The sequence below is a fragment of the Cydia splendana genome, chromosome 14 (genome assembly GCF_910591565.1).
Source record: "Cydia splendana chromosome 14, ilCydSple1.2, whole genome shotgun sequence".
NCBI lineage: Eukaryota > Metazoa > Arthropoda > Insecta > Lepidoptera > Tortricidae > Cydia > Cydia splendana.
In genome coordinates, this window is record NC_085973.1 from 18,619,061 (window position 1) to 18,633,585 (window position 14,525).

Here is a 14,525-nt window from a genome sequence, read left to right on the forward strand (position 1 = left end):
CTTAGTAGATAATAATACAGTATAAATTAATTAATTTGAATTAAGAATGAGAACGAGATAATAGCATCAACTTTATAAATACTACACAAATAAATAAAAACGTCATACAAAACTTGGTCAAAATACTTTTTACAGTCAAATTCGGTTTGCAACTAACAATTCAGTAAAAAAAAAATTTAACAATTTATGTCATTTATTATAAATAGAAATATTCGTGTAAATACGTATCAGTCTTAAAATACTAGGATTCTTAATACTATACTTTTCCCAACACCCATACTTATGTCAATACTTTAAAATAATACGAATGTAATAACATTTTAGCATTATTAAACAATTTTAAATCGAATGTATAAAATATCTGTACATTTTTGTCTTTATGCTCTATGGTACTGGTACATTTAACACTTTCACTGCCAGCGCGAACTACGCGCTGCGAGCGAAACAGATAACACGTATTTTCCGCTATGTAGCGAAAAGCGCGTAAGTGAATGTGTTAAGAAAAGGAAAGCGGATATGTAACACGTTGTAAAAATTATATATAAATTGCATCATTTCCTTGCTTAAGTGTAAACACATCACTCTCGAGGTGACAATCTCATTTGTAAATATCTAAAAGCATAACTAGAATCTAAAATTGTGACGCTTCTTTGTGATATTAAACTATCAAATTCGATTTACGAAATTGTCTTAGACTCCACACAACATCTCACACCAACGTTTCATACTTTAACAGTACTTAGCCTTCAAATCTTTTCTCAAGATCTTACCAGCCGCATTCTTAGGTATAGCATCAATGCTCTGAACCTCCTTAATATGTTTGAACGATACTAGCTTACTATTCACGTATTCCTTTAGTTCCTCAGGTGAGATGGTCTGATTCGGTTGGGTCACTATGAAAGCTTTTGGCACTTCGCCTGTGACGGGATCGGGGATGCCTAGGACGGCGCAGTCCGCGATTTTGGGATTAGTTCGGATGATGGCTTCCAGTTCGGCGGGAGCTACTTGGAAGCCTTTTACCTGGAATGAAAAATAGTTATGTTAAATGTTTCTCTACGTCTTCTGTATTTATGGCTGGAACCTCAAAGGTCTAAGGAGTGTTTTAAGTTTAACGTGTGTATAATATCATTAGGTGGATACTTCGAGCAACATGGAAGGGAGGCGGCATTCGCACTATTTCCCCTCTGCCTAGGTACAAGATCAACTGATCTAGCGCGGGTAATTAATGGTAACTAGACTGAGTCCAGTCGCGCGAGTGAACACAGCAGCAGAAAAAATGCCTAATTGCTCGGATTTTGTTGTAAAAAGAGACATCAAATTTACAAAAAAAAAGTGTTACATTTCACATGTAATATTTTTTTTACATATCATACGTTTAATTACATTTAAACTCAATTATTATATTTTAGTCTCATGTAATTGTTGGATTTATCGATTTTGCTCGCCCAATACAAATTGCGGATCGGTCGAGCGACAAATCCGACTTCTCATCTCTCAGAAAACAATAAAATTCTTCGACGAAAATGTGTTAGTGTGCGTGTTGTGACACTTCTGACACGTCAGTACACAAAAACAGATCGAGGTGTGCAAGATTTGTCTGTGTAGGGTGTCATTTTCTATGTATTTGTGTCGTCATTACAAATTGGATTTTGTATGTAAGTGTGTGAGAAGTGCGACTGTGTGCACCTTTCCCCCCGCAAAAAATGGCAGAAAGATTTGTACGGTAAGATATCGCTTGGGCCCCTCCCTTCCGATGTGTCGGAAGCCGGTGCTGCTCAAAGGGTGGATAATAAAAGCCTTTTATTTCCCAAATATAAATGTTACAATTAAATTTAGAGTTTGAGTATTATTTTGAAATAAAGTTACAAAGAAAAGAATTTAAAAACTACTAAGTATTACTAAGTATTTTCATGTGGGTTTGTCCATTTTTGGACGTAGGCAAAGGGTGGATAGGACAAGCAAACCTGAATTTTATTAAGCCCACTTTATCTTGGAGAATAAGGTTTTTAATTATTTAAAATTAGGCAAGCAGGCGGATATCGAGTTCTACACGCCTCCATCTATATGCGTTGCTAGCTGCTATCAGAACTAGGCTGTCCCTGCTGAGGTTTTCTCAAGGGGCTACAGTAAAGAGTTCTTCAAAAAAGTTTGTACAGGTTTTTAAAGGATCGACAACGCGCATGTAACATCTCTGGATTTGCGTTGCCATAGGCAACGGTTACTGCTTACCATCAGGCGGACCGTCTGCTTGTTTGTTGTTTGTTTACTTAGTATAAAAAAATAAGAACTGGTATTTGGTCTGATCTTCTTGAGAGAACCTATTAATTTGCAAATTTTAATGAGTAGGATCGACTTTTTCCAATGGGTCGCAATTTACTCAATTTGCTTATATAAATCTTATTATTTATTTTCACTCACCTTAATAAGCTCCTTCATCCTATCGGTGACATACAGGTATTTCTTGTCGTCGTACTTGCCGATGTCGCCGGTCTTGTACCAGCCGTCTTGGAACACCTCGTTGGTAGCCTCCTCGTCTCGGTAGTAGCCCTGCATCAGGTTGGGCCCGCGGTACCAAATTTCACCTTCCTGGAATAGGTATATGGTAATTTAGTAATTTTTAAAGGGTGGATCAACTTTTTTTGTTGTTATTCTGTCCCGCCAGCCAGGCGAGATTGTCACCTAAGCCACGTCGCGAGAATTACTACTGTCGTAGATGGCATAATAACGCTAAATATTATTATGTAAATTTTAGTTACACAAAAAAAGTTTGTACAGGTTTTTAAAGGATCGACAACGCGCATGTAACATCTTTGGATTTGCGTTGCCATAGGCTCTGTCTGTCATCGGCTGTTACATTATTAAAACATAGGTAACGCTCCAGAGTGTTGTGGAGACCTTCATTTTGAACATGTTTGTACCTCAGATGTAATAAAGGCGTTTAAATCAATTAATGTCAAAAAAACTAATGACCTCTGGGGAGTCTCTGTCCATGCTGTCAAATCCTTAGTAGAAATTGTAGCGCCTGACTTGGTAGTTATATTTAACAACAGTGTTGATTGCGGCGAGTTTCCTGATCTAATGAAACATAGTAAAGTAATTCCTTTATTTAAATCTGGTAGCAGCTCTGACCCCACTAACTTTAGACCGATATCTGTGCTACCAACATTTAGCAAGATTTTTGAAAAATTAGTTCTTTCTCAATTAGTACGACATTTTAACGTGAATAATTTGATGCATAATAAGCAGTTTGGTTTTACACGGGGTCGCTCAACAACCGATGCTGGTGTTGAGCTAATTAAGCATATTTTCGATGCCTGGGAGGAGTCACAAGATGCTTTAGGTGTCTTCTGTGATTTATCTAAGGCCTTCGACTGTGTTTGTCATGAAACATTAATCAGGAAACTTCATTATTACGGAGTTAGAGGATCGGCACTGAATTTACTTAGTTCCTACTTAAATGGTAGAATACAAAGGGTCGATGTGAATGGACAGCGATCACCTGGGTCATTGGTCTCTATGGGTGTACCACAGGGGTCAATATTGGGGCCTTTCCTGTTCCTTATCTACATAAATGACTTGCCATTCCTTGTTAAGACCCACCATGATATAGTATTGTTTGCAGACGACACCTCACTTATTTTCAAAGTCAAACGACAGCAACAAGCTTACAATGATGTAAACAATGCCATTTCAAAAGTAGTAAATTGGTTCAATGTTAATAATTTATTGTTAAATGAGAAAAAGACTAAATGTATTAAGTTTGTCACTAGTAGTAACGTAAGGCATGTGCCAACAAGTGTCATTGTGAAGGATGAGGAATTGGAATTAGTTGATAGTACAGTTTTTCTTGGTATAACTTTAGATTCTAAACTCCAGTGGGGTCCCCATATTGCTACTCTTTCGAATAGACTGAGCTCTGCAGCTTTTGCAGTGAGCAAAATCCGTCAGTTAACTGATGTGAAAACAGCTCGATTAGTATATTTTAGTTACTTCCATAGCATTATGAAATATGGTATTTTACTGTGGGGCGGTGCTTCAGAGATAAATACCATTTTTGTTCTGCAGAAGAGGGCTATTCGAGCAATATACAAAATGAACCATAGAGACTCACTTAGAGATAAATTTAAGGAAATTGACATAATGACAGTGCATCACTGTCAATACATTTATGAGAATATTCTGTATGTACATAAAAATATTGTAAATTTTAGGAAAAATTGTGAAATTCATAATATTAATACTAGAAATAAACATAAGCTCGCAGTGCCCTTCACTCGGCTCCATAAAATTAAAAAATCATTCATGGGTAATTGTGTAAGATTTTATAATAAACTTCCAAACCATATTACTGAATTATCTATTAATAAATTTAAGAATTATGTAAAGCGTAAACTTATTTCTAAAGCTTATTATACCACACAAGACTACATGAATGATATTACAACGTGGGATTAATTGTTATTCGAAATGATTATTAATTAGTAGGTATGTTTGATTATTGATGAGGAAATGGATATTCCGATGTAATACTATCTACTTCTTTTGTTACTTATGCTTTTTTTTGACATTTAGATTTTATTCTAGAAATTCTAGACTAGTATTTTTTTATACAATCTTTTTAATATTTGACGATCCTTTTGTGAAATTCTTAGTGTTAAATTTGATATGTATAATAATCCAATTTTATTATGGAATAATATTAACATAAATAAATTGCTCTGATAATTAGATTAAGATTAATTACGATTCATAAGAGCTTGTTGCTAGGCCTACATGAATAAAGTATATTTTGATTTTGATTTTTGAAACGAGCTACGTATTTGTATGATTTGAAAATATGTGTATTACATATTTTCAAATCAAATTTCATAAAAAAAAATACCCACTGTATGTAACTGCATGAATTCTATAGTAATTTAAGTTGTATTTTTTCTTATTTACTCGTAATGCATGTTAATTATAAGATGTATTGTTTTGAACAGATGTGTGAAAAGAGGTCCCATATTGGGATACCCTCCTCCAACTGAGGGGGGACTTAAATCTTCTCGAGGCAGAGGTTGGAGCCGGTGTACTTTTATTTGACGTTCATAAGCGCATTATAATATGTATGCCTACCTACTTGAATAATAAACCATCTTTAGCTAAAACTGAAATGCAAAATGTCGGTGTTAAAACCAAACGTGATGTTATTGTTGGTCTGTCTCACTTTGAGCAGAGTTTAATAAATAGAGAAGACCACGAGAAGACTGACAACCCCTACTCAACGCAGCGACATTTGATACTGATGGAAATATACATAATTTGTATATTTTAGGTAGTTACACAAAGCTAAACTGCACCACTACAACAATGTTGACAAGCGGAACATGGGATCTTATATGGAGATTTTACTTAAATGAGTCTTGGGCTCCAACACAAGAGCACGCCACTTTGCTCGATCCAAAGCGGTGTCACGCCATATGGAGATGTTATTAGGGCTTCACTATTTACTAGACCTGGCTTTGGCGGAAATTTATTATCAACCAATAATCTAGCGGTTTTATAGTAGTCTTGTCGTTGTAAGACCTTTCTCTAAAGCGAGTATCAAGACCATTTTTGTACCTTTCCAGCAGGCAGCGCCTCTTGTGTCTGAATGTCCGCGATCTTGATTTGCGAGCTGGGGAACACGTGGCCGACCGACGCATGGTTGGCGTCGGTGTTGAAGCCAAACGTGATGTTATTGGTCTGTCTCACTTTGACCAGAGTTTAATGAATAGAGAAGACCACGAGAAGACTGACAACCCCTACTCAACGCCGCGAGATTTGATACTGATGTAGGTGGTATTGGCGCTAAATATTATTTGTACATTTTAGTTACACAAAGCTAAAATGCACCACTACAACAATGTTGAGGAGCGGAACACAGGGTCTTATATGGAGATTTTACTTACTTAAATGGCTGGCTCGATGACTCAAAATGAGTCTTGGGCTCCAACACAAGAGCACACCAATTTGCTCGAAAGCGGTGTCACGCCATATGGAGATTTTAGGGCTTCACTATTTACTAGACCTGGCTTTGGCGGAAATTTATTATCAACCAATAATCTAGCGGTTTTATAGTCATCTTGTCGCTGTAAGACCTTTTTCTAAAGCGAGTATCAAGACCATTTTTGTACCTTTCCAGCAGGCAGCGCCTCTTGTGTCTGAATGTCCGCGATCTTGATTTGCGAGCTGGGGAACACGTGGCCGACCGACGCATGGTTGGCGTCGGTGTTGAAGCCAAACGTGATGTTATTGGTCTGTCTCACTTTGACCAGATTTTAATGAATAGAGAAGACCACGAGAAGACTGACAACCCCTACTCAACGCCGCGAGATTTGATACTGATGTAGGTGGTATTGGCGCTAAATATTATTTGTACATTTTAGTTACACAAAGCTAAAATGCACCACTACAACAATGTTGAGGAGCGGAACACGGGGTCTTATATGGAGATTTTACTTACTTAAGTGGCTGGCTCGATGACTCAAAATGAGTCTTGGGCTCCAACACAAGAGCAGACCAATTTGCTCGAAAGCGGTGTCACACCATATGGAGATTTTAGGGCTTCACTATTTACTAGACCTGGCTTTGGCGGAAATTTATTATCAACCAATAATCTAGCGGTTTTATAGTCATCTTGTCGCTGTAAGACCTTCTTCTGAAGCGAGTATCAAGACCATTTTTTTACCTTTCCAGCAGGCAGCGCCTCTTGTGTCTGAATGTCCGCGATCTTGACTTGCGAGCTGGGGAACACGTGGCCGACCGACGCGTGGTTGGCGTCGGTGTTGAAGCCGATCGCGATGCCGCCGTTGGTCTCTGTGAGACCGTAGCCTTGGCGGAAGTTTATATTTGGCTGAAACAAGGTATGTAATTAGTTGACACACAGCCGTCCCCAAAACGACGCGCGAAAGACCGCCCCACAAGGTGGGGCGCGACTACACACAGCCTCCGCAGCTGGGAAGCGGAAGAGTCCACTCACACCCCCTTAAAAGGGGGTGTCGAACGACATACCTACTATATAATTAGTGAGATGGTCAATTGGTCAGGCCAATTCGAACGTACACTAATATTAGAATGAAATCTAACTGACGTCGTTCTATTATCGTGCATTTCGTTTCAACTTATCCGTAAATTTATCGGCGCGGGTGAGCCGGACGATAACTAAATAACATGATTTAAATATAATTCTGATGTCAGTGTCCGTTCGAATTAGCCTGGGTGGCGTAAATGACAAAATGAATATAATTAACGCTTTCAAGTTAGTAAAAAGCTGTAAATTAACATTTTACAAATTGCACACTTTTTATGAACTCACGATACTTGTTCAATTGATTAGAATTTTAGGTTAAATCTTGCCTTTCGCATTAATCAATCGCGATCAATCTACCTAATACACATTCACTTTTTTACGTCGGTATATAATATTTTAGATTTCTTCTACTTCTTAGGATTAGATTGCGAAAGCGGGACTCAAGCTTTTTAAGAAAGCAACTGCAAAATGAGGAAAACTAATGGTGAAGTTTGATTGGCGTGAAGCTGAATCTCACGTTTTTCTTGAGCACGGCGGCGGCGTCGGCCTCCGACACGGGCGCGGCGCCGCTGATGACGCCGTACACGCTGCGCAGGTGCGCCGCCTGCACCGCCGGGTGCTTGCCCAGGAACACCACTGCAATACGACAACGTGCTTTGCTCATGGGAATTCTGACTTAGCGTTTTATGTCCCGGATAAAGGGGTACCCGATTGTCGTATCATATCACCCGAGCTGCAAAATCAAATCGTCAAGATTCTTAGCAATAAAGAACCATAAACACAAAAGAAGACATCAATGTTTCAGAAATTGTTCACTGCTATCTGTACCCAATTATGCAAATTACCCATGGGCGGCACTAGGAACAGCACATTAGCCTGGTACTTGACGAGGGTCTGCAGGAACAGCTCCGGCTTGAAGTACGGCATGGTGACCAGCTTCACGCCGAGGTACATCTGGTTCACCATGAGCGCGTTGAAGCCGAATATGTGGAAGAAGGGCAGGATTGCTGGCAGCACGGCCTGGTGGGTTTCTGAAAGCAGAAATTTAAGATCAGTTGGATAAATTGGGGCAAGCGTACTTCAATTTGAACCTGAAGTCCCGATGTCCTTTTAAAAGAACAAATTCAAATCGAATTTCAAACTATAATGGAATAAAAAAAGGGTTCAAATTCAAAACTGCAAAATTTACTTAGGAACTCAGTTTACAGACTCAATTTTTCACGTCTATTATTACCTATTTGATTGGTCGAGCAAGTGTCAATCGCATCAATGTAGCCGGTTTTCATCAGTTATCCTTAATGTATAAATACATATAAGTAGAGTGTGAGGAATCCGGCCTAATCCTAATAAAGCATTTCCCCTCGGGGTTGGAAGCTCAGAAAGCAGTCTTTTCCCAACAAATATTTTTCTTACAAGCCATATAACTTACTTACCAGAAGTCTCCTCAATAACAACAATCTCTGGATCAGCTATCTGCTGGTTCATGGCCACCACACTCCTATGGTTCAACACCACACCCTTGGGGAACCCGGTAGTCCCGCTAGAAAACGGTAGAATCGCCACATCATCTGCCCCCCTCTTCACCGACTTCAAACAGTCCGTACACAGGTTAAAATCTTCAGCGAATTCGGCGAATTTTATCGTGCCTTCTGGTAGGTTATCGTTGTCCACTAAGATTACAGGAATGTCTTTCTTTAGGGTATTTAGGGCCTCTTTTATGCTGGCGTAGGAGAGTTTAGAGGCGATTATCGCTTGGCAGTCGATTTTCGCTAGCTGGTGTTGCAGCTCGTCTGAAATAATGAAAGAAATATTATTAATGGTCCCTCACAAACAACGTCCTTCAAAAATTTCCGATTTACACAGTAGTAGTGTTTATTTTATACTATGTGAGGTGTGCAATAAAGATTATTGTATTGTGTAGTCGCGGTTCTATGTACCTATACATATAAGTAAGTATTTATCTATATACGTATGTATATCGTCGCCTAGTACCCATAATACAAGCTTTGCTTAGTTTGGGGCTACGTCGATCTGTGTAAGATTGTCCCCTAATATTTATTTGTATTGTAGAATGCTGTTTTGCCGTGCAATAAGTTTTCTTGCTGTGCTATTAGTTTTAGGTTCCAATACCGCTTTGAACAGAGTTAATCATTTTTTAGGGTTCCGTACCCAAAGGGTAAAAACGGGACCCTATTACTAAGACTCCGCTGTCCATCCGTCCGTCCGTCTGTCACCAGGCTGAAACTCACGAACCGTGATAGCTGGACAGTTGAAATTTTCACAGATGATGTATTTCTGTTGCCGCTATAACAACAAATACTAAAAACAGAATAAAATAAAGATTTGAGTGGGGCTCCCATACAACAAACGTGATTTTTGACCGAAGTTAAGCAACGTCGGGAGGGGTCAGTGTCAGTACTTGGATGGGTGACCGTTTTTTTTGCCGTTTTTTGCATTATGGTACGGAACCCTTCGTGCGCGAGTCCGACTCGCACTTGCCCGGTTTTTATGTAATAGACATATACATATGTCTACAATTCATAAAAATAGAAAGTTATAATATAATCGTAAATGATAAGATAATGGCCAATATCGCTAAGATAGCGTTTTAGCAAAACAATATTTGCGCAAAAATATTAGGTAACGCGATGCGTAATGGAACTTGAGAGGCTGTCAACTTGTCAACACCCACTGTCCTTGAAATTAGGAAAACTTATTTGTTTTGGTGAAGCAAAAAAAAATTCATTATATTTCAAAGGTGCCGTACTCGATATTGACAGCCTCTTAAAAAACAATAATCGAATTATTGTGACAGGATTAAGCTGTGATAACCAGTACGGTTACCATCAGTTTGTCACTGACATAAACGCCGTCGAGAACGTAATTTACTTTCTATACATCCCGTTTGCACTAATATGCGAGTTCGAGCGAGATGTATAGAAAGTAAATTACGTTCTCGACGGCGTTTATGTCAGTGACAAACTGTTGGTAACCGTACTGATGACCGCGTTCAACAATACTTACGAGCAGTATAAGCAGGATTCATGAGACTGGGTAAGCAGCCTGCTTCTAACGTTCCGAGCAGGCAAGGCTACTCGGGTAGGTCGGGCTGGGCATTATACTGTGATAACTGCGTTCAATAATACTCACAAGCAGTGTAGGCAGGATTCATGAGACTTGCTATGCAGCCTGCTTCTAACGTTCCGAGCAGGCAAGGGCACTCGGGTAGGGTGGGCTGGGCATTATACTGTGATAACTGCGTTCAATAATACTCACAAGCAGTGTAGGCAGGATTCATGAGACTTGCTATGCAGCCTGCTTCTAACGTTCCGAGCAGCGCGCAGGGATACTCGGGGAGATTGGGCAGGATTATGGCCACCTTTAGATCAATCAAGCAACACAAAATATTATAAAACCGTGTACATTTTTTATGGCATTTGTCCTTGATTAAAAAGTATAAAAATCTGTATGAAAACTACAATTTTGTGTCTAAAAGTATTGAAAACAAATGAAACAAACCTTGTCATCATTCTTTAACTTTAACTTGGTTCGGAGTGAGGCCGCGAATGCGACGGACATCCTATGTGTTTGCGCGTACGTGTAGCCATGGCCTGTCACTGCACACACCTGGAAACAACGCACTTATCAATAAGGGTCATGCACATTTTATAGTAGGTATGTTTAAGAGGAAAGGGGACTCCATACAAACGTAGTCTCCATTTTTTCTCTGTTTCATTTTGTCACTCACTGCGAATTGAAGCCCGAAGTCGAAGGCGAGTGCTTAATTAATACGAGTTCGTAATTCCTGTACCGCCCGTGGCACACACAATGTTTTTCATCACACTTGTGAGGAAAAAAAGGGGAAATAGATAAGAAAAATGCCTAAATTCGTACGTACATTACAGCCCTAGGTCGAAATTAAGGACATATAATGTAATAAGCCATTTAAAGTTAGTAGTTAGTTAGTAGGTAGGTATTATCAAAGAGAATAGATAGTATACCTAGAGGGGTCCTGTCATAGTAAATTTTGTAGTCACAGTAAATTTACTGCCATCTATCGACACACGACTAAAACTCAAAATGAAAACGTATAAAACTATCGAAAAAAATTATATATATGGATAAATGATTTTATTATTTTTATATCATTTTGACCCATGTTCATTCACTGATACCTATGTGTTAAAATTGTTAAATATGAAACGCTGTTGTCAACGCCATCTAGCCGACCATAGGCCAAAGGTGTGTGCGCCATCTATCCGAGAATGACTTTTTCTTGAATTCCGAGGCACGTTTTTTTCTTAGACTTTATTGATCTTATACGGAGTTACATATGTCTTTGGTATTATGTAAGTCAATGTTGTTTTGTTGAATGTGGGCGTAGGCTCAAAAGTACCTTGACATTTGACATTTCAGCACCTCTCATTTTATGTTAATAATTGTTATTCACAGTAAAACTTTTAAAATCAAGTTTTTATTTAAATCTACCTACTTAAATACTTATAATCAGTTGCTATGTGACAGTTAATTACGAATAAAATCTAATCAATAACAGATTTCTACTTAGATAAACTGATTATACCACTCGTATTGTTGCAAATAAATCTTTGTTTCAAGAGAGTATGGTTCAAAATCGAATAAACAGTGAATTCTGTTGTAGTTGTTTGTATGTTTAACCTTTGGTAGACAAGGGTGAATGCAATCTTTGTAAAAATGCAGTACCTACTTATTCATGAACAATGGAATGTGAATGTATTGTTTATGTATTAAAGTGAATACTATGACCTACACTACACTTTAGGGTAACTATATAACTTGAACTACAATTTCCAACTTGTTGATTTATTGGGATCAAAGGCGTGGAAGTATAGAGAAACAAACGGAAATAGAATTCAGGCAAGGATCAATTAAATTAGAAGAAATGGTTCCATATATAATAAATAATATTTTGCACTATACACATTAACAAATATATTACACACTCGGCTCCCAAAATATAAAAGATAGCTTCTGCCCATGACTTCGTCTGCGTAGAATTAGTCTATTTCTAATAAAATAAATTAGAAAGATTTTTTGGCCCCAGATTATTGCTGACTGTACTTTTCTTTCAACAGGCAACTGAGAGAATTCTAACAAACTCAAACACAATTACGTTGCATTTGTTTTAACACAGAGTTCCTATAGCCACATCCTGTGTCCATCATCCAATCAGCTTGATGGTAGGTAGGTACCATAATATTTCATTATCACAAAAATTACATAGGTATGTGAAGTTCCAGCTCAATTGAATAATGGCAAGTGGGTCTAATTTAGCTTGCAAGATTTGACCCGAACATACAAACATTGCAAGTTAAGTAAAAGCTTGTAAAAAATATGAAGTCAGAAACAGACACAAAATCAGACCATACTCACAGTTGCAGTTTTATCTGGCCATCTGTCCAAGTTCTGCCAAACAAACTCGGGGACGGTATAATTCACTTTAGGAATGTCTTTGAAAACTGACTTTAAAATATTCTTCTCCAGAGTGCTATTGTTACGAATAGCAAGCTTTAAAGCTGGAATGCTCAACCTCCTTGCTGCATGGTAGGCTGACCTTCTCAATGTGCTGGCCATACTTCAAAAAAAAAAACTGAAAAAAAAAGTTGTCCTGTAGTTATACTTTACAACCAAAATAACTGTCTAAGCATGTTTTGTATTTATTGTAACATAGTAGGAACGATTTTGTTTTGTTTACTGTTTAAGAGGTAATAAAATTACCTACAAAGTATAAACTTTAACACCATGGAAGGCCAGAGTACCTAGTTGTAAATCTAGTTGGAATTTTATTACCTATTAGAATACTGAATGGACTTCACATTCTAACTAATTATAATGAACATTAATTAACAATAACTAGCAACTACAATTAGACAGCTTGTATTAAATTGATGCGTGATAAATTAGGAAATTAAGAATCAAATCAAGACACCCACCTCTGTAAATACCAAAAACACTTGAGTAAATTTAAATTTGGAACACTAATTTTCTCGTACCTACCACAACTAAAACACTATTTGCTAATGTCTTGTTTCAACTAAACTGGTATTGGAATGATTGCAATGTGTGTGATACTATAATCCGGGTGGACTTTGTAACTGGTCGACGAGTTTACGATTTTTTGTACACACAGTACCGTGACAATCCTTTCACAACAAACAAATCGACGACCAAATAAAACGCATCTGACATCTGTCAAACTCGCACATCAAGGTGGCGCTAGTGATGCGCTTGTATATGTGAGTAGGAACGAGAAGTCCGATTAGTTCCAACTCAAGCTTATCAGCTTCAGCATCTTTATCGGTTAACTTACATGTCAAGATATGACTATGACGTTATCGAAGATTGTGTCGAGATCCATTTTATGGAGCGATAGACCAGTAATTTAGCTTTTAGGGTTCCGTATTTTACTTTTTTTTTATTTATACTGGGTCAAGCAGATCTTGTCAGTAGAAAAAGGCGGCAAATTTGAAAAATGGTGGCGCGAAAGGATATCGTCCCATAGAAAATTTGAATTTCGCGCCTTTTTCTACTGACAAGATTTTCTTGACCATCTATATGTATAATGTTCTTCCTGGAATAGAGAGCGCTGATGGCCTAGCGCGAGCTGGCGGTTTAAGAGCGTGCGACATTCATTCCGAAGTATCCGAAGGTCGCGGGTTCAAACCCCCGGCTCGTACTTACCTATGAGTTTTTCGGAATTTAATATCATTTTCATCACACTCGCTCAGTAAATGTGGAATTGCACGCAGGTATAGCGGGAGTTATAGAAAAATCGTTCTCCCTAGGGAGTTATGAAGTTTCTAGTACCATAATTAACAGTTTTTTTGTTTTTATACTTAATTTTTGTATCGCAAGTGTGATGAAAAACATTGTGTGTAACTTCGGGGCGTAATAATATTGCAAACTCGAGTCTATAAATCGCTCCGGCAAGCCGTCGCGATTTAACTTACTCTCGTTTGCAATATTCAACTTACGGCCCATGTTGCACAATGTACTATTTGTTATTTGGGCACATAGAAAAATACTCGTATCTTATTTTGTCAATCAAAAGAAAAATATCGTATCTATATTAGAGATGCAACGGATAGTTGTTTGGCCGGATACCGGATATCCGGCCTGCCGATCGGCCGAATATCCGGTATCCGGCCGCCGAATATTCGGCCGGCGGAACTATACCTACATTTCGGTATTTCAGGTGCGCATTGTGCAGGTTTTGATATTCAATTTATTTTAAATTTTAATTTGACCTGTTTCCTAGTGAACATTCGCGCGGACTCATTTCTAGGTTAGAAATGCAAGTCAGTGGAATGTTTAAATTGTTTTATAATAATAAACGAGTACCTACGATTATGACCGTGACTGTTTCTTAAATCCAATTTTGTTTACTCCGAAATCAAACAATGTTACTATCCTGTATCCGGCCGGATAGTAGGTC

The 14,525-nt window shown here is 38.2% G+C and overlaps 1 protein-coding gene across 1 annotated transcript; it reads right to left on the bottom strand.

Moving 5' to 3' along the window:
* Positions 1-422: 422 nt before the first annotated feature.
* LOC134796798 (uncharacterized) lies at positions 423-12,675 on the bottom strand. The gene is made up of 9 exons (XM_063769021.1): positions 12,464-12,675; positions 10,571-10,678; positions 10,328-10,430; positions 8,485-8,841; positions 7,897-8,082; positions 7,569-7,687; positions 6,710-6,874; positions 2,419-2,586; positions 423-1,020 (listed from the first exon to the last, which is right to left on the bottom strand). Exons 1-9 carry the CDS (start codon positions 12,662-12,664, stop codon positions 730-732), a joined length of 1,698 nt encoding a protein of 565 aa, XP_063625091.1. The 5' UTR covers positions 12,665-12,675; the 3' UTR covers positions 423-729.
* Between the last annotated feature and the right edge of the window lie 1,850 nt (positions 12,676-14,525).

Bases quoted from the DNA above. Each gene is read 5' to 3' on its own strand.
- LOC134796798 (XM_063769021.1), bottom strand. From the start codon at position 12,664: ATGGCCAGCACATTGAGAAGGTCAGCCTACCATGCAGCAAGGAGGTTG. The intron at 10,431-10,570 runs GTTTGTTTCATT...ATTGATCTAAAG, and splicing joins AGTTAAAGAATGATGACAAG to GTGGCCATAATCCTGCCCAA. The intron at 7,688-7,896 runs GTAATTTGCATA...GTCGTATTGCAG, and splicing joins GTTCCTAGTGCCGCCCATGG to TGGTGTTCCTGGGCAAGCAC.